Source organism: Papilio machaon, chromosome 21, assembly GCF_912999745.1.
Source record: "Papilio machaon chromosome 21, ilPapMach1.1, whole genome shotgun sequence".
NCBI lineage: Eukaryota > Metazoa > Arthropoda > Insecta > Lepidoptera > Papilionidae > Papilio > Papilio machaon.
The window spans coordinates 3842212-3863355 of NC_060006.1; the positions used below are offsets into that span (position 1 = coordinate 3842212).

General features: G+C 32.2%; 2 protein-coding genes across 2 annotated transcripts; both read left to right on the forward strand.

The window, feature by feature from the left end:
- The first annotated feature begins 668 nt into the window (after window positions 1–668).
- LOC106721313 lies at window positions 669–10531 on the forward strand. The gene is made up of 7 exons (XM_014516240.2): window positions 669–829; window positions 3145–3245; window positions 5045–5206; window positions 5571–5733; window positions 8302–8622; window positions 9232–9462; window positions 10220–10531. Exons 1-7 carry the CDS (start codon window positions 809–811, stop codon window positions 10394–10396), a joined length of 1176 nt encoding a protein of 391 aa, XP_014371726.2. The 5' UTR covers window positions 669–808; the 3' UTR covers window positions 10397–10531.
- Window positions 10532–16324: 5793 nt separating this feature from the next.
- On the forward strand, window positions 16325–21073 carry LOC106721305 (collagenase). The gene is made up of 8 exons (XM_014516232.2): window positions 16325–16422; window positions 17478–17529; window positions 18346–18505; window positions 18755–18924; window positions 19272–19373; window positions 19804–19943; window positions 20168–20282; window positions 20467–21073. The coding sequence occupies exons 1-8, from the start codon at window positions 16336–16338 to the stop codon at window positions 20913–20915; spliced, it is 1275 nt and encodes a 424-aa protein (XP_014371718.2). The 5' UTR covers window positions 16325–16335; the 3' UTR covers window positions 20916–21073.
- Window positions 21074–21144: the final 71 nt, after the last annotated feature.

A 21144-nucleotide genomic window follows, 5' to 3' on the forward strand; every position in this document is an offset into this window, starting at 1 on the left:
AGATGTCCAGTATACTAGATGAGGAGGCGGGGTGGTAAATGAAATTCAAACTTTAGCAATGCCATTTTAAAATCATGTTAATTGTATACATTTACGTAACATTTTAAAAACTGTATTAAAAGAGCAAAGAGCATATATTACGAGAAATATTGTTGTATAACATCAAAAAGTTAGTATTTTGTAAGTATGCGGGTACTTACGCTATCAACGTCCATTTTTTCAGTTTCTCGCATGATAATTTTTATTCAAATCGCACCTAAAATTATTTTATCGAAAGTTAACACGGGTGTTTGAAGTTTAAGTGGGTAATTAGTTATTTCTACATTCAATAATATCTTCACTACCGCCTAAACATTTTAACGGTCTCTGAAATAAAAACAATTTTAGTTTGTAAATGAATTAAATTCATTTATTGATGAACATGATGATCATTTTAACGAGTGATAAATTAATCCGAAAGAATAAATTAAAATGTCAACAATGTTCACTTTTTATTTAACCTTATCAAAAAAATTGTATAATGAATGCAAAATTCAATTTTATTAACTCCCCATTTTTTAAAATGTTGGCTGGTGATGGGATATATAATCTTTGTGAAAAAAATCTTGACAGTTGTGTTTTTGCAATTTTCTTTACTCTTTGCCTTTCAGATTTGACAATTCGTTCAATTTCGTTTTCTTTTCGCAAATTTTTTGCGGTGATTGATTGATGAGTTGAATTTATTTGGGGGTGTGATTTTCGAAGATTTATACAATTATTATTTATAATGTTAAATTAAAAGTTGTCTCATGTTAGTTATATTTTTGTGATGGATCCACCAACGAGTAAGGTAAGTTTTCTTTTTATACAGATGGAAAAGTTAAAAAATATTATTTTTATCAAACAAAAAAAGGATGAAGAAAATATTTCTATGTAGTATCTTTATGTAGAACATAGCAAAACTTGGTGATAGAACTTAGATTAATGAAATGGATAGAATCATATTGTAAATAACAATATTGAAGTTCATGTTCAAGTAAAAATTATATTCCAAAAACAGTCATTGCTGTTATAGTAGTTAGGTGACTGCTCATTTGTCTATATACTATATCAACACCCTGTATATTTTCCTGTATGTCCTTTCCTTAAGCTATTAAAGATACAACAAAGATGCAACACATCTGCTAGCATTTGATATAATGCAGATGTCACTGAGCAACAATCATTGCTACTTTAGTGATTTCAAGTGGCCACTTGCATCTTTAGCATTTTACTATAAAAGTATCACAATGCAAAAATAAACATTGACAAATATGTATAAACAATGACTATGTTATCTACTCTTTGTGGTCAAATTATTTACTGATAATCTATCTCTATCATAAATGTCTTTCACCTTGCTACCTTTATATTATAAGAGTGAAAGACATTTTATCAAAATCTTTTTATGATTTTTATTTGAAGTTGCCAATTTTATAGGCAACTTAAGTCTGAAACTATAACTTAATAACATTTCAAATTTGATTATTATAATTACAAATGAGCAATTATATAAACACTAGCTGTTGCCCGTAACTTCGTCCGCGCGGAATTTAAAAAAAACTTTATTAGTAGCCTACATTTCAAAGTCTTCATTCATCAAGATCTGTTGAACCATTCTCGAGATACCTTCAAACAAATATACATCCATTCAAACATTTGCATTCATAATATTAGTAAGATTAGGTTGTAACATTATGTATGGACACATTATTTTTTTAGCCGACTTCAAAAAGAAGGAGGTTATCAATTCAACTGTTTTTTTTTATGTGTGTTATTGTAATACATGCAAAGGTCAAAATTGCATAATTATACAAAGATTGATATGGCTAGAATGTTTGATAAGTAATTTAATTAAAAACTTGGCAGTTTCTTCAAGTAAGCTGATTTTGTAAGTAATAATTAATAGCTACATACACTAGCTCTTAACGGTAATTTAAAAAAAAAGAAAAAAGTGTATGTTGCATCCGCATACATAAGCTACTTTACAACTTTTTAATTAACTTCAAGTAATATTTTTAAAACAAAAACGTAATTATAATTACGTAAGAGTAATGATATTTCTAGTTGAAATATAGGTGAAATATATACCCCAATAGGGGTAAATTTCAATACAAATTTTGTTGATTATGATACTATAGCGATTGTCATAAATTTTCGTACTAGGTCCACACTTGTGTAATTACTTCAGTTTGAAAAAACCTTGTGTGTTGCCAATGAATTAGTATACATTAAATGTTAACTACCTTATTGATAAGCATGAGCATGTTAATGAGAAGGCCATGGACTCAATAATTAAATGCCTTAATAAGTATTGAATAATTTTGCCAACAATATTGGTATATTGATAGATTTATATAATACTAGTTGTCGCATGCAACTCCGCCCGTGCGTTTAATTAGTAGCCTATATGTTCCAGGCTACTAATCTACAGGCTATGTTCTACATCTATGCCAAATTTCAGCAACATACATACAGCCATTACGGAGATACCTTCTAACAAAAATCCATCCATCAATCTCTCCATACATATATCCAAACATTCGCATTTATATGATAACTAGCTGTCGCTCGCGACTCCGTCCGCCCGCAGTTAAAAAAAACTAAATGAGGGGAGGTATGAAAAATAGATGTTCGCCGATTCTCAGACCTATTGAATATGCTCACAAAATTTCATGAGAATCGGTCAAGCCGTTTCGGAGGAGAACCACAAACACCGCGACACGAGAATTTTATATTAGATGAAAATGAAAATGATTGAAAAAAAAATGAAAAGAAAAATGAAAATAGATAAATAATGTTATTTGATAATAGTATTGTAACCATGTAATTTAATCGGAAAAAGTAAAGCTAATAACACTAGGCTGCTGTGGAATATTTTTATTCATTTTATAAGTTTTAAAATGCCTATTCATGGCAAACCAACCTTTTTTTTTTAATTTCTTTTCACAGCAATTGGCTGGACGGATATTTGCGACGAAGTTGCGAGCAACAGCTGTCATTCGATAAAAATGTAACTTGATATGCAGTGGTCTTACTGTCTTGCTATTGTTCGATTTCGCACACCTTTATTGACTCTTGTAATGTATAAAATTTAAGAATGTAATAACGTATTATTTTTTACAGGCTCGTTACCGACGCGCCAAGCTGTGTGTGCTTGGTGCGGTGAACGCTGGCACCTTCGCAGCCGCAGTCAACCTCGTGCTAACCCTCGACCCTGAAGACAGGTGATCAAATAAGACGGAATTACGGAGCCTGCTACTTTTGTTTCTCTACTCGACTAGTGAAATCCACGACCTCACTGACCTCACACCACAACCACATAGAAAATTGCCTTGAATTAGTAGTTGTGTTTCGATTATAGAAGGCCATTTGTCTATAAAAGTCCTATTATGTTAGATATGATTCGGTCGACACATTGTATGCCTTCTAATGTAAATTACACTATTCATGGTTGCGAGTAAGTACATTATATGAAAATAGAGTCCATCCGACCTATGTACTGAGGGAGGCCTTCGTCTACGAGTGGAATTTTACTAGGTGAACGACGTTGAAATCAACAACAATTAAAAATATACTGCGAACGAATCTTACTAATATTATAAATGCGAATGTTTGGATGGATGTTTGTTTGAAGGTATCTCCAGAACGGCTTAACTGATTTCAATGAAATTTGGCATAGATGTAGATCATAGTCTGGAAGAACACATGGATAAATATCAATTATTCCTTTAAATACGCGCAGACGGACTCACGGGCGACAGCTAGTTGTAAATAACAATTGAACTGAAAAATGTTATATGTTTATTATCGTTACATAGTGTTAGATTTTTTACTTGCACTATAAATACTATATATTCTTTATACATTGCCGTATATAGCTGGTTCCACTAGCTGAGTGCAAATTGAAATTGATACGGTGATTGAAATTTATTGAACTTTTCGCTACTCGTAGTCACGGATGTCCAGTTATGTAAATCTTACATTCTTATATAATTAATTTATGTAATCCACACGTTTATATAATGAAAATAAATGGCGGTGAATAAATTTTGACTCATTGTATGATTTCACTTTTTGAGTGAGCACCGTTCTCGTTTTTTTTTAATAGTTGACTGTCGCCCGCGACTACGTCGCATGGATTAAAGAAAAAAAAATTCAAGTTCATCGTTCCGTTTTAAATAACATGAATAGTGTAGTACTTTTAAACTGTATAAGTTGTTTTAAGAATGTCGCATACAAAGCAAACACTTCTGTTATCAGATGATGATCCTATAAAAGACGTGTAAACAATTAAATTAAAGCGTTGTACGCGATAAGAGCGATTTAAGAGACAATAAAAAATCGAATTATGAGATTAAACCACGCTCTAAATTAGTGTCACTGGTGTATTGTTAATTTACTTTCCTTCTATAATCTTACTTAGTAATATAGACTAGCTTTTACCCGCAACTCCGTGCGCGCGGTATTGAAAAAAACTTTTTATGCCACGTCCCACGGGAACTGGATAATCATTTCACCAATTTTCAGCCATTTTTGAGTTATAAATAGTGTAATAAATACGACTTCATTTTATACAGTGAAAGTTTAAATGGATGGATGGATGTTTGTTAGCAGATAACTCCAAAACAGTTAAACGGATCTGGATGAAATTTGGCACAGATATTGTTTACTGTCTGGAATAGCGCTGGCTTACTAAGTTCTTTTTTCGAATTCGCGTACGAAAGCCAGTTATTTCGTAAATTCTTAAATTTAAAACATTTTTACAACCAGCGCTGACTTTAATTTATGAAAAACACAATACCGCTCTTGGCATACATGACCTTCTAACAATAGTAAAAACAAAAATAAAGAAAATTTGTTATAAATGTTTTTACGAAGGAAAACATCGTGTAGAAACCTGTACATATTTGAGAAGAAGATGTGTATATTTCGAGGCCAAACCATCTAGGGCAGGCCCTCCGTGGGGACGTGTATGAGTTCATTGAAAGACTAAAATATTAATGTTCTCGTATATATTTGACAGGATATCAGTGAAGCGCGGTTGTGCGCTGACAGCTCTAGGCTTCGTCTACTTTATGTCGCTGTTCGAGTTATTCACGTTCGCGGCGCTGTTCACCACGTCGGGATCCCGGCTGCGGCACAAGTACCGTCTCAACTGCGGTGATGTCCTCGATATTAATAACAAGTTTGTATTATGATTTTATAACACCTTTTCCACTAGCGCGATCCCTATTTCTATGGCCGCGCCAGTGGAAAATTCATCGGAAAATAGGAAGAAAACTTTTTTTTGTTAATGAAATAATTTAAATACGCTGCTTATTAGTGCATAAATTGATGCTGGTTCTACTGTAAGTTAATCATTCAACAAAATCTGCAGTATACATTTAATGAAGGAAATATGAGAAAAAAAAAAATTAGACATGTACGTCTTACACATGCAGTTCTTCTACACCTAAGCTATCTATGGACGTCAAATTACTTAAAATTATGCGGTATATTAAAAAAAGGAATACGCTTCTCGGTACCTATATAAAGAAATGATGTGTTAGGTTGGTGTCTGCGGTGCAGGCGGCGCTGTGTTGTGTGACAGGCGCTGTGGTGTGTCTGTGGTCTTGTACGAGAGATTTCATGCGCTCATCACACTTCATGTCAGAGGCCTACGCATGGTTCGGAGCTGCGTACTTCTTCTATGATATCTGGTCTATGTATTTGGTAAGATTTATTTTCTTAACACGTTACTTCCTTAGATTTTGCTGATGTACGAGTATGTCGCGATTTTTACTAGACTCGTTCGGTTTTTAGGCGAGGCATTGAATGTGTTTAATTCGAAATGAAATATATATATCTATTTATTGCTCACTTCTACTAGTTTTATTGAAGATAGAAATAATTATTTAATTAACATTTATACATATGCATGATTTTTTCTCTCCGTTTTATCTCTCCCTCTTTTAAAGAATAGTAGTGTAAACTCACACTAAGGTCGTGTAGACAGCTGGGTTCTTACGAGATGAATAACTGGTAGTTAACACTTTCAATGCCATACCGTCTTAACGTGTCACTTTCGCACAAAAAAACCGTAGTGTCATAGAATTTGTTAATCCTTACTAATATTATAAATGCGAAAGTAACTCTGTCTGTCTGTCTGTCTGTCTGTCTGTCTGTCTCGCTTTCACGCAAAAACTACTGAACCGATTTCAATGAAATTTTGTACACAGATAGTCTAGAGCCTGAGGATGGACATAGGCTACATTTTAACGCGAAAAAGGGGTTGAAAGGGGTTGAAAGTGGGGGTGAAAGTTTGTATGGAATTATCGTCATGTTTACAGGTAGAAGGTTGAAACTTATTTTCAAGGCTAATTTGATAAAGATAAATATGACTTTAAATTTTTGGAAAAATTTTACCCCCAAGGGTGCTAAATAACAATAGGGGATGAAAGTTTGTTTGGCAATATATTCGGTTTTGGTGAATGTTTTGTTTAATATGCTTTGCTGTTACCCTTACCAATATTTAGTCTAGAGCCTGAGGAAAGACGTAGGCTACATTTAAACGCGAAAAAGGGGTTTGAAGGGGTTGAAAGTGGGGGTGAAAGTTTGTATGGAATTGTCGTCATTTTTACAGGTAGAAGGTTAAAACTTATTTTCAAGGCTGCTAATTTGATAATGATAAATATGAAATTAAATTTTTGGAAAATTTTACCCCCAAGGGTGCTAAATAACAATAGGGGATGAAATTTTGTTTGGCAATATGTGAGGTTTTGTTGAATGTTTTCTTTAATGTGTTTTGCTATTACCCTTACCAATATTTAGTCTAGAGCCTGAGGAAGGACATAGGGCACATTTTAACGCGAAAAAGGGTTTGCAAGGGGTTGAACGTGGGGGTGTAAGTTTGTATGGAATTATCGTCATTTTTACAGTTGGAAGCTTGAAACTTATTTTTGAGGTTGCTAATTCAATATAAATAAATATGAAATTATTTTTTTTTTAAATTTACGCCCAAGGGTGCTAAATAACAATAGGGGATGAAATTTTGATTGACAATATGCTCGGTTTTGGTGAATGTTTTGTTTAATATGTTTTGCTGTTATCCGTGCCAATATTTAGTCTAGAGCCTGAGGAAAGACGTAGGCTACATTTTAACGCGAAAAGGGGATTGTAAGGGGTTGAAAGAGGGGGTGGAATATTGTATGGAAGTATCGTCTTTTTTTACAGTTAGAAGCTTGAAACTTATTTTTGAGGCTGCTAATTTAATATAAAGAAATTAATATTCAATATTTGAAAAAAGTTTACTCTTAAGGGTGCTAAATAACAATTAGGGATGAAATTTTGTTTGGGAATATTTTAGATTTTTTTGGGAATATTTTAGATTTTGTTGAATGCTTTGTTCAATATGTTTTGCTGTTACCGTTACAAATATTTAGTTTAGAGCCCGAGAAAGGATAAAGACTACTTTACAACGCGAAAAAGGGTTTGTAAGGGGTTGAAATTTAGGGTGGAAATTTGTATGAAAGTATCGTCATTTTTACAGTTGGAAGCTTGAAACTTATTTTTGAGGTTACTAATTCTATATAAATAAATAGGAAATTAAATTTTTGTAAAAATTTTGCCCCCAAGAGTGCTAAATAACAATAGGGGATGAAATTTTGTTAGGCAATATGTAAGGTGTTGGTGTATGTTTTGTTTAATATGTTTTGATGTTACCCTTACCAATATTTAGTCTAGAGCCTGAGGAAGGACAAAGCCTACTTTTTAACGCGAAAAAAGGGTTATAAGAGGCTGAAAGTGAGGGTGGAAATTTGTATGGAAGTATCGTCATTTTTACAGTTAGAAGCTTTAAACTTACTTTTTAGGCTGCTGATTTGATATAAATAAATATGACATTTTAAATTTGTAAAACTTTTACCCTCAAGGTTGCAATGTAACAAAACGGAATAGGGGATGAATGTTTGTATGGGAAGATGTTTATGTGAATATTTTGTAAGTTTCATATTTTTTGGCATTTTTTATAAGTTTAAGTAAAAACCACAACAACAACATAATTCACGACCCGTAACCCAGAGGGGTAGGCAGAGACCCAGGACCTACATTTGGCGCGGTCCGGGCACACCTCTTTCTATGTTCTTCTACATACATCAAAGCATAGCTTAACGTTGGTTAAATAAAATAATTAGCCCAAAAAAAAAATGCTACCCAAAATAGTATTTCACGCGGACGAAGTCGCGGGCACAGCTAGTATATTTAATATAAAATGAATAAATTTTATATATTATTCTTTTACAGGTACACGTAAGACAAATGGGATTTTCGAAGAGCAAGTTATCAAACGATAAAGTGAAATCTTTAAACGAAGCCCCTAAGAATGTAGAAGGCTCAGATGCTCCTAAAAACGTGGAAGGTTCTGATGCTTTGACGACTACATCATTAGAGGATGTTGGTTGTATGGGTCCTAAGAAACATAAACGAGGTCCTAAATGTGCTGCATGTGGGGACTGTTTAGGAGAAGGAGTTAATGTTATCTCTTTCTTCTCTTATTGTCGTCACGAACCTGTCATACTTTTCCATCATCTTTTTATCGGCGGTTTTGGATTCCTCGTTATTGTTGTAAGTTGAATTTTCTCTTCGTCCTTTAAAATATATATGAGAGAGAGTTTTTGGTCAACGGACAAGTAAAAATTTACACTTCAAGATTTGATTTTTTTTTAAATTTATTATTTGCTTTGTAAAGTATTATCAATTTTACCTATTATCTATGGCCCCCAGTTTTCACTAGACCTCATTTCCACTAAGAGAAATGGTAGACCAATTTCTTGTTTCGTGACCGTAGACGTTTAGTGGTAAAAAGGTATTTGTTAATTATTATTAGTTGACTTTGAACTATCATACATACATAAACATACACATACATCTCAACTAGCATCCATACATACACACACATTTGCTTGCATATACATATAATTAATTGTAAATAATTTTAATTTTATTTTTTCTCGAAGCCTTAAGTTAAGTTAAGATAATCATGCAATTAGGCATTTAACTACTTTTTATAATGTTACTACTCTGTTATTTAAACTATACTACTAAGACGAAAGAATCCTGGCTTCCTATAATACGGGTCTAGAACCTAGTTTAGGAACCAGGAGTACTATTATAGGTATAATATATAAACGATTTTTATTATTGTTAATTTTATAAACTATGTTATGTTTCCAGTATCTCCGCGGTGGATTGGGCGATTGTGTATTCGGATTTGTCTACCTAATGGAGTTATCGACTCCATTTGTGTCCTTCCGCGGCATCCTCTCCCGTCTGGGGCTGAAGTCTTCACGAGCTTATCTTCTCAACGGCCTCGCCATGTTGGCCACTTTCTTCGTATGTCGTGTTCTAAGTCTGCCTTATGTCTGTCTTATGTACAGTCGAGTTATTGGATTACCCTATTTTGAGGTGAGCATATGTTTCAACAATATATATTACTAGCTATCACCCGCGACTCCGTCCGCGCAGAATTAAAAAAAAAACTTAGTGTTATGTGTGTTCTTCCAGACTATGTTCTATGTCTATGCCAAATTTCATCAAAATCCGTTAAGCCGTTATGGAGATAACTTCAAACAAACATCCATCCATCCATCTATTTAAACATTCGCATTTATAATATTAGTAAGATAAAAATATACCTAATATTTTACAAAAACTATTTTTTTATCTTTTTTATTTAATTACTAAAAATGTACTAATATTGTTTTCTATATGATTGTTTTTTTTTTTTTTTTATAAAAATGTCACTTTACTATTAATTTTATCATTGGGGAGAAAAACTTCCTTTTATACACTAGATGTATATAGTCTAATTATCAAGATTGATAGTAGCACTAAAAATACCACAGATACACAAAAAATACTTTATATATAAAGTATAAAGTACTCTGTGGACTATAGCAACGACTTCTGACAAATTTCACACAAAAAAATCGAAAAAGCAAGTTATTTTTTAAAGACAGTTATTTACAACAACAAAAAAAAATAATGAATACATTTTATTGAAACAAAAATTGCTTAAATGACTATAAAATTTGACAGATGACAGATAAAATCCGCTAGCGCCATCTACTTGAGCTTTCAGTTATTCTTCCCGGAGTACAATTAGTAAAATATAATCTTTATATATAAATCATCTTATATCTGAATACATTTTAAATTTCAGGCTATAAAATCACTTCCCACTGGTTGTAAGATCTCCATCTGCATTCTGCTCCTACCTCAACTGTACTGGTTCTACCTGATGTCTGCGGGCGCGGTGAAGGTGTTCGTGGGCGGGGCGCAGTCGAGGGCGAAGTCCGGCGCTCCGCTGGCGGCCGGAGACAATCACAAGCGAAGCTGATGCAGGAGACGACGTAGAAACAAACAAACGTAAAACCTATACAAGTATGTTGTTGCACATTTAAATATATAGATGGCGCTGAATTTAAATTATTCAATGTTGCGTTTATGTTGAACATAAATGGTGTTATTTTATTTTATGTTGAAGATAATATGTTAAAGGAATTCAAAATTAAGCATTTATGTTGAAATGTCACTGTAATGTTCTAAGGAAATGTTAGTAAATAGTAAAAAAATTACGATTTTCTCGTTAAAAGTGCCTATTGATTGTTGCTTTAATATCTAATATATAAAATTCTCGTGTCACAGTTTTCGTTCCCGTACTCCTCCGAAACGGCTTGACCGATTCTCATGAAATTTTGTGAGCATATTCAGTAGGTCTGAGAATCGGCCAACATCTATTTTTCATAACCCCCCCCCCCATTTTTTAACTGCGCGCGGACGGAGTCGCGGGCGACAGCTAGTATGTTATATATGATTTGATAATTTTGTTACTATGTAATAAAAAGGGCTATCTATATATTTAAATTTTTATTTAATTCATATTTATATATATAATATGTAGATAATATTTATTATGGACATGAAGAATTTTTTTCTTTTTAGTAATTTGCACTTTTAGTATTGAATATTGGTATTTAACATAATTCTTATAATATTATTTACCTTTCCAATACACTAATTTTATTTGTGAATGTATATTACATTAATATTCATTTAAAATTTTTACCAAAAAAAAAAAGCAAAATCCATTTCTTCATGTCCATGTTATAAAAACGTAAACTTCAAAAGTAATATATAAAAAATATTAATTGTTACTTGTATGTATTAGTTATTAAAAAAAATCATAAAAGTTTTAAAAACATACAACTTTTCTTTGTGATTATACAACCGGTAACAATATATGATGACTTAATACTCATTTCCACTAAGCAACTAACCGTGCGACTGTCACGCGGCCAGTTGAGTAGTGGAAATTGGTTTTAAGTATTATTTTTGTCAGTTTACGTATTTAAGGGCTATAATTCAGTGGCCATGTATTTCCATATTACAGGAATATGTATAAAAACTTCGAATATTGTTATACGACTAATCGTTGGTTTCTGAAACCAAAATCTCTTTATAAAACACTAGCTTTTACCCGCGACTCCGTCCGCGCGGAATAAAAAATAGAAAACGGGATAAAAATTATCCTATGTCCGTTTCCTGGTTCTAAGCTACCTGCCCACCAATTTTCAGTCAAATCGATTCAGCCGTTCTTGAGATATAAATAGTGTAACTAACACGACTTTCTTTTATATATATAGATATCATTAAGTGTCATTATCTTTGATAATACAGAAATAGTAATATGTTTTAAACGGAGATTTTGAATTCAGAAACCCACGGTAATAGTTCCCAGTTAGTTTTTTTTTTCTTTGTCGCTAAGGCATTTAGAGTTTCGTTGACTTTGCGATACTAATCTAAGCACTTCGCTTTCATGCATTTATTGTGTATTTATTTTTCTTTATCTATTTTTGATATAATTAAAATATAGAAAACATTTTTTTTTGGTTTAAATGGTTTTGTTATACCAAAGTAGAATGTATTACCTGTGATATAGAGTTGAATTTAACTAAATTTTGAACAATAATACGTTATATTTTATTTACTATCAAAATTTCATATTTGGAATAACTTGCGCACAGACAAGTGTATAATTTTTTTTATAATAGATCTGGTTGATGTACAAATGAATGTGGCATAGACAATGTTGTTCCTTTATTTATTTTTAATTCATAGACATTAAACATAGACAAGTGTTTCACTATTTGTTTTTTTTTTCTAAATAAAGACAAATATAAGCCAATAATTTTATTGCACAAGTTGTATACTTAAATGCACAATATAGGTGTTTTTGCTTTTGTTGTTTGGAAAATATACTCTAATGCTAATGACAATAGAGTTGTTTTTATTTTAATAGATGTTTAACGTCTCAAATGGTGCTTTTTTTGCCCATACCTGTAGGATGAGTTTTAAAAAAATATATTCGTATATATTTATTATAGCACTTGTAATGTGCACATACAGAAAGAAGCAAAAATATTGCTTAATAATCTTTGGAAAGAGAGTGAGAAAGAGACAGTGGAAGATTGACTTTCAGCTGTATATAGTTTTATCTCTATCACACACTACCGATGTGATAGAGACAACACTCTACGATAAAGGTCGAGTTACATTATTTATCGTTTACCATAATAGTTGCGTCTATATTTATGGATTTATAATATCTGTTGTAACGAAACTGTTGTCGTGTTTGTCGACTCTTTTTAACGAATGGAAAAGAGTTAGACAGAAATATTAATTATTATTCGTATATTTGACATTTAGTTGATTTGAAAAATTAATATAATATAAAAAAAATTAAATGTTGGTTATAATGTTACTTTTCCACGAACGGATTTTATAAAAAGTTAACGAAAAAGAAACAATTTTGTATTATTTAAAATAATTTTGTTAAATCGTGTATGAAACTAATATATATAACATAAAATAACATTTTCGTCTAATAAATATCTATCTCTGTCGCTCTTAACGTTTCCGTATACATCAAACTAGCTCACACATAGGACAGGGATGGCGAACCTTTGGCAACATGCCATTTTTCTAAAGAAATGTTAAATAACCATAGATATGACCACAAATATTTTTTTCTTTATGATTATTAGGAACATTCTCTAGATTTATTGCGTTCGTTCTACATATTATACCTACTTCACATATTTTGTTAGTGCATAATGAATTTTGTAAGGACATACCTATAATGTTGTTTCGTGTACCATTGGTTCGCCATCACTGTTAAGACATACGCGTTTCTACATTTTAGTAACAAAATCCGTGATAAATATAAGTTGTTTTCAACTTTGTATTTCTTTATAAAGTTGCATTTAATTTTGTGCATTTTTATATAAATACAATCCGATATTTTGATGTAATTTTATTGTCTTGGTCTTGGATTTCCAACGTATCATTCGTGTAGGAAATATCTTGTCGTCAAAATGTTATGCTTTACGTTCACATTGTAGATACATTAACATGAAACAAGTTATCTTGGTTACTGTTATAATAGGATATCGATGGGCCTTATAAGGGTCAAAGTAATAAATTGATGATTTTTTTAATGTTAAAAGCTACCTCTTAGTTTTGTTAACATGTACTAAATATAAAAACACATTTACAGGTGTATTTTTTTTTGCTAAAGTAATAGGACCTATGCGGCCTATTTTTATATATGGTTGATACTTTGAGAGCTTCTCCTGTAAAGTTGTCAATTTGTACATTGACCCTTATTTGTAGGAGCCATTGATATAGTGAAGGAAAAGGTTGCTGCAAAATTAAAAACATTAGCTTTTTATGTATCTTATTTTACTCACTTCGACATTTATAAAAAATATTATATATTCTGTAAACTGACCTCTTATAATTAAAAAAAAAACAATAGCTTTTGTAAAATTAAAATTGTAGAATGTTCTGGAACAGTAAACATTTTCCATATGATTATAAAGAGAAATCGGTATATAATGTAATGCCTTTTACATAACGGAATATATATCTAATAGACTAATATAATATATATTTTATTGCAAACAATTAGATCTATAGGAATCTCTTTCTAAATTTTTCTTGATGCAGTTTTTTTTTAATTTATAAATTATTCAAATTAAAGAGGCTTCAGTGTTTCTGTTACACTATTGGGTGGGTTATGTCAAAAAGACTTGAAATTTATTTCTATTTAAATTATATTCCAAAAGGTGTCTTCCCTTTTTTTTTTTGCTATAAAGACCTACCCAATAAAGTATCCAGTGTAAGGTTTGTTTTGTGATTATATAATTAACATAAGGTGTCCTTATAAAATAAATGTTATAAATTTGTATGTTGTTGTTTGATTTAAAATTCATCTATTAAAATCAATATTTCTTTATTTACTAACTGTCGCCAGTGACCCCGTCGTGCGGCATTAAAAAAATAATATATTCATAATATAATATATAAGTAGTATATTTCAAAGTGTATCTCAAGGAAATAGAGATAGAATTCAATTTCGTCTAATGTTACGATATTTTTGCATATTTTGGATGCTTCGTTACAATTGACGCTGTCTGTTACTATAATTATGGGCACTTTGAATGTACTCATATATATGACGATGTGAACGCTCCGATGTTTTTGAGCAGAGTGGATGCTTCAATTAATTTGATGACTTTGGTTGTACTTATATAATTGATCACTTTAGGTGTTCCTATATATTTGGATATCTTGACTGCCACTATATTTATGCAGCTGACTGTACTTAGTGTATTTAGCTTTCTAAAAAGAATTTTAGAAATCAGTCATGCAGTTTTCGAGTTTATTCATTACATAAAAAAAATATGAATCTTAAGTATAGATAGACTAGCGGTTGCTCGCAACTTCGTCAGCACAGAATAAAAGATAAACGAATATATTTTTTTTCTATTTTATTACGTAATTTTACTTACGAATTACTACAATTTGAAAAAATAAAAGTTCCGATCCCATCAAATCTCTGACGAAAAACTAATTATCTGACGAAATAAATTCTGCTTATACCACTTTTATCTATTATCGAAACGAGAAATCAAAGCAGGTGCAAAAACCCTTATTACTTTGTCCATGTAAGCCAATTTGAACAATAAAACTGCGACATTAAATTACACAATTGATTGTCTTAATAACTACATTAGGTATCTTTTCTAGAAACATTAAAGTTAAATATTATGAAATACATTACAAGATTATGATCTTAAGCGGAAAAAAAATTTTCAATGTCAAATTTGTACGCACGTGAACTTGTTCGGCGTAGATCGAAATTAAAAAAATTGTAATTGAATAACAGGGTATTTCACCAGCCACGACGTCAACACAATAATTACCAATCTGCTCGAAACAATGGGAAAATACGAGTTGTAAACACGTATTTTTTCAATCAAAATAATAAAAGATAAGCCTAAATTTTATTTAAGCTTTAAGCTCAAGAAAAGAGATCGCGACTCATAGAAATGAGGAAACTATGCACAGCAGAGAGAAAGAGCCAAAGCAATAGAGTCCTAACAACCTTATATTCGGTCAGACATTACAAAAGAACATCGAGCGATGAAAGTAAGACTAGGCGTAGAGTGACAAATACAAGGAATACGTAACATCAGGTGAGTTATTTCATTTTATGTTTGTTTATATTAAAAATTTTTTGATTGTTAACTAGTTGTAACATTAGCTAATGTTAACTAATTAAAAAATAACAGGCAAAAAACTAGGAATAAATAAATTTTTAGTCTGTATGCTTTATCTAATGGCTTTATCTTTGTCTATTAGATATCATAAACAATCACGTTTTTGTTTGAAATATTATCAGTTATGATTAATTACGTGATTGATTACTACCGTTAAGTAGTCATATTCGTTTTTACACAAGGTTAGATTTATGATTTTGTCGTTTTTTTAAAACTGTTATCTAAGATTGAAACGGGACCCATACAGCCACGATATTTTTACAGATAACATAAAATGTTATAACTAAATTACGGCAAAATTGAAGTTTGAAAAACGGTTTTTTTAAGAATATTTTATAACAAATCCGTTTTTACTTTATTTAAAAGGACAACAGGAGCTTCTAAGTTATATTAAATGACTAGACTTTAATACTATGATCAAGTTTCGCGATAATAAATCTCCATTTTCCTGTCTAATTTTAATACTGGTTTTTTTCAATAAAATAAATGCTGACTAACAATAAATTAAATCACGGCTTCAAGTAGCGTGGATTATTTTTTTATCTATCATTATCACAACCAGTATTATCAATCCGCTGTGATTTACTTTTAATACAAATGAAAAAAAACAATCAAAGCCATATCTCAGATATGATAAACAACATATGTTAACATGCCAAAATTTTTTTACACGTCTTCAGTAAGGGTGAAGATGTTAGTGAAAACGGCTATACTTCTAATAGCTTTAGCCATTAATTTGGTAAGACTTTTTTTTAATTTTAATTTAAAATTAAAATTAAATAGCTATGTATTTATTTAATCTCAATTGAATTAAGATTAATTGAACATAGGAGTAATAAATGTAAGAAATATTTGTTTTTCTCAAAAACAATCATTTATTAAAATTCTTTTTAAGCTAGTATTAAGGAACAGTCTATCTTACTAATATTAGGAATGCGAATGTTTAAATGGATGGATGGATGGATGGATGTTTGTTTGGAGGTCAAATCTCGAAGATCTTGATGAAGTTTGGCACGGTTGTAGAACATAGTCTGAAAGATCACATAGGCTACATATAAAGTTTTTTTTTATGTCGCTCGGACAGAGTCGCGGGCGACAGCTAGTTTCTAAATATCGGCGATTGTATTTTCACGTTTATGTATAATATTTAAAAACTAGTGAACGCAAAGTTGCCAAAAATAATCCACTTTAAATGTGGTTAATCCAAATATAATGTTAAGTAATTCTTAAATTAATCTACACTTAAGTAGTGATTGTATTTAAGGAGTTTTAGTTTTGATAACGTAATTTTCGTTTTGTTTTAGTCTTAAAAGGTATTCATTATTTAAGTACTAATTAAGAAACTTAATTACTTCTTAAAGTACGCAAATATGACGTCAATAATATTGTTCGAAGATAATCGTGAATGATATTAAAGATACGATCTTTCTATAGTTTTTCTTTAATCGGATAACGTACTAAGTCATAATTATGAGCCGATAAAATTGAATTTAAGAAGGGAAAAATCGTCAATTAATTTGCACAGACCCGCAAAATGAATTCAAACCCAATTATTGAAACAAACCAAATCATTAGTTGGTAATTTTTTGTCAATAAATGTAAAATAAACATATGAAATGTCTCCTTTTTGAACACTTATTAACAGCTATAAAATGAGAAGAGTTTTCCCAATTTACCATAGATTACTTAAATAATTAGTAGAAAGAAATGTAAAATAAACGCGGGTAAAATTGTTTCGTACCGATGTTACAGAGTCCATCAATCGTATTGTAAAAAAATTTTTTTTGTTCGTAGGCTTCGGCGGGATTCATAAAGCCAGATTTTATTGAAAATGTAAATAAAAAAAGTAAGTACAACTTTATTATTATTCATAATTATCGCAAAATTTATCTAATTACGTAGTGAATTTTCCAGATTCATAGACAAGCTGTATCAGTTAATAGATAAATAGCAGATTATAATACATAATTTAATAGATTGTTAGATTGATTGTCGATAATTCAGTTCCACGTGATTTTTAATATCATTATTTCCACGTCCTAACGAAATCTGACGTTAGCTTTTACAGCCGCCTCAGAGTCAACACTCGTAATTAAAATTTTAATGTTAGTCATATCTTTAATTAAGGTACTGCCTTTGTAAGCATTGAACTTTAGTTAGTTAAAATGTTTTAGTTTAGTTAGCTTAGTTCATTTGAAATGAATTTCTATTTGAGAGTGTCCGAAAGGATCAAACTTTCCGTAACTATGGAATAACAATATACGAGAGCTTTATTCTAATTAGAGGTTAATTTGAAACTTTTTGTTATATCAAGCGAAGCGACACCTGTACATAGACATCCATAATTGCAGATGCGTTACCTACCTTTAATAGACAGGAACGCACAGAAATAGGATATGTCCTATTCCTATGCGTCCCCACCTCCGTCAAATCTACTTCTCCTTCTCATTCTTTCCGAATAAAAAGGGGTGTGAAGGAAACGTGTACTAAAATTAGGCATCCGGCATGCACACTCATCAGACGAAACGCAGAATTGCTTCCACTTCACGCCTGTCTTTTGTGTGGTCGTGGTTGCACCGGTCGACGTGGCTAATTCGTGCACCCAACAAACATTTTGTTGCGGGATGTATACTTTCGGATTGAGGTTATATTTGTGATGTAGGCGACGACTCCCGCATCGTGTCGGGATGGGAGGCGAGTCCGGGTCAGCACCCGCACCACGCCTCGTTACGCATGGTGTTCCGGCTAGGCATCGTGAACGCGTGCGGCGGCTCCATCGTGCACCGCAACTGGCTTATCACGGCCGCTCATTGCACTGCCGGGTTTGTTACATTACACACATTTTTACACACTTTTGCAAAAACGTCCTTAATTGCTCACTAAGCCTAAGAGAAATCTACACAAGTACTTAGGTCTTGTCTTGTACACTAAGTGTACACTTAAAAACCTTCGTAAGTTTAGTTACTGAATGTGACTGTTGTGGTATTAAGCCCTGTCATTAAACTTCAAAGTAAGAGTTTCATTGTAAAGTGATAGATTAGGTTTTAATAATTGTTCCTTGTTCTTTGCAGTGCTGTGACTCTGGTAGTCCGCGCTGGTGTCACTGACCTGACTCGTCCCGAGTATATATCGGAGACTACGGAGTGGTACAACCATCCCTCTTACAACGACCTGCTGCCGACACAAGTGCAGCCCAATGACATCAGTATCGCCCATCTGCCTAACCCTGTCACATACTCAGGTAAAAAAACTATTCTAAAAATTACATGTTTCATGTCACTTTAATGTTTGGCATTAAAGTTATCGTGACAGGAGAGTGAGCACTGATTGGATTAAGGAAAAATTTATTGTTTGGCTTAGAATTACACATCTTTTCCACTAAGCTACTAGTACGACTTTTTATGAGTGGTGTATGTGTTTTCACTAGTACGACCGCGACACCAATATATTTATATTAATACCAATATATTAATACGATTCGCACGTGACAAATCGTTTAGTGAAAAATGGTTTTATTTCACTAATTATGTGCAAACTTGTATTAATTTGTTTTTAATGAATTTATATCTTTCAATCATACGTTTGTAGCAAACTTGCGAGCTATTCGCATCCAGCCCGCAGCTGACGCGTACAGAAACTATGAAGGCGAGGTTCTCTACGCGAGCGGACACGGCAGGACTTGGACTGAAGGTCAGTTCAAATTAAAACAAATTATATACAAAAACTTGACCTTTAATAGTTTAGACTGTTAATTATTTTTACCCGACTGACAGAATTTGTCTATTCGTTATGATCGCCTGTATCTACAATATTATGAAATTGTATTTTCCCCAAGTGTTACAGAATTAAAATTTGTATTTCTTTTTATCTAATACCAAAAATGCTTTATTCCGTTGTTAAAATACTTATACTAAAACTATTTACATATTTACACTAACTCTAATTAAGACTTCATTACGTTGTTTTTTTTTAATTCATTAAGGCATTGTTCATCACGTTGTTAACTCTATTGTTGCTAGTTGCTGTGGCTCTATATTTTTACTTAACTCAAAAGGCAAAGGTTTTGGTGGCCAAAATGCCACCTGTTTTTAATTCAGCACTCAACAATATGTTTAATCAGGAACCAGTCCTGAAGTATTGAACTGGGTTTATCTTCGTGGCGTTTCGAACCCGTCCTGCGCCTCCACATTCGGATCTATCGTAACCTCCACCACGATCTGCGCTCGCTTCTTCAACGTCACTTCTCAGTCCATCTGTCAGGTTAGTGTAGTTTTTAATCTAGACATTTATTTTATGGACCTTAAAAATGATCGTAATAAAAAGAAACAGTGCAGTTTCCAGTTTTTTTACATTTATGATGATAGTGTGGTAAAACTTAGATATAAAATATTATATTTGATGTCACATTTTTTTTTATTTCAATCTGTATGTGATATTATTTCAGTTTAGTATTAAATGTATTGTATTGTATTGTATTGTACCAGGGCGACAGCGGTGGCCCGCTGGTGTACCGCGGGTCAGATGACGTGCCCACTCTGGTCGGTGTCAGCTCATTCGTAGCTCAAGTACCTTGGGGCTGCCACTCTGGACTTCCTGGAGGTCATTTTCTATATACTTTTTGCCATCGCATTCTTAGTGAAAAGACACTTTTCACTGTTATTTTATATCACTCATTTTAGAAATTTTTATGTACCAATTTTGTTTTAGAAAACTATTTTTTGTGACATCTTTAATGTCTTTTAATTATGGGTAATAATTATTCTTTAATCTTTTAATTACTCAGGTTTCGCGCGACCTGGACCATTCCACAGCTGGTTCACAGAAGTTACTCAAATTGACTTTGATAATCTAATAGAGGAAGACCCTCCAACAACTACCACTACCACCACAACAACAACCACGACGACGACTACACCCGCGCCTACAACCACTACAACCACAACTACACTAGCGCCTACAACCACAACTACATCTGCCCCGACAACAACGACAACCACAACCGTGACCACACCTAGCCCACCACCAAACACCACCACTAGCGCCCCCACCACAACAACATCACCCACCGAGGAATCTGAGGAAGAGGATTCAGATTCAGAGTCCGAAGAAGACCCGGAACTCGCAGAGCTGGCTAAGAAACTAGAGGTCAAGGTCAAAGTGAAGGTCAAACTGCAGAAGAACCAGAAGAAATACAAGCACCAGCATGAACACGAACATAAAATCAAATATTAATAATTTTTCTTTCAGAATATAAATAGTGCTGTTGTTTATTTAACGTATTTATTATAACTGTGGATTTCCACTGCACATACACATGTAGATAAAATGTTTTTATTTATGTTTCCAAAGAGAATTATATAAAAGGCATGTCATTTCTGATGTTTCATTAGTGGTAACACACTCTGACGTTTTAAAATTAAAATTGTATATTAAATATTTATTATTGACAACCATTCTTTTA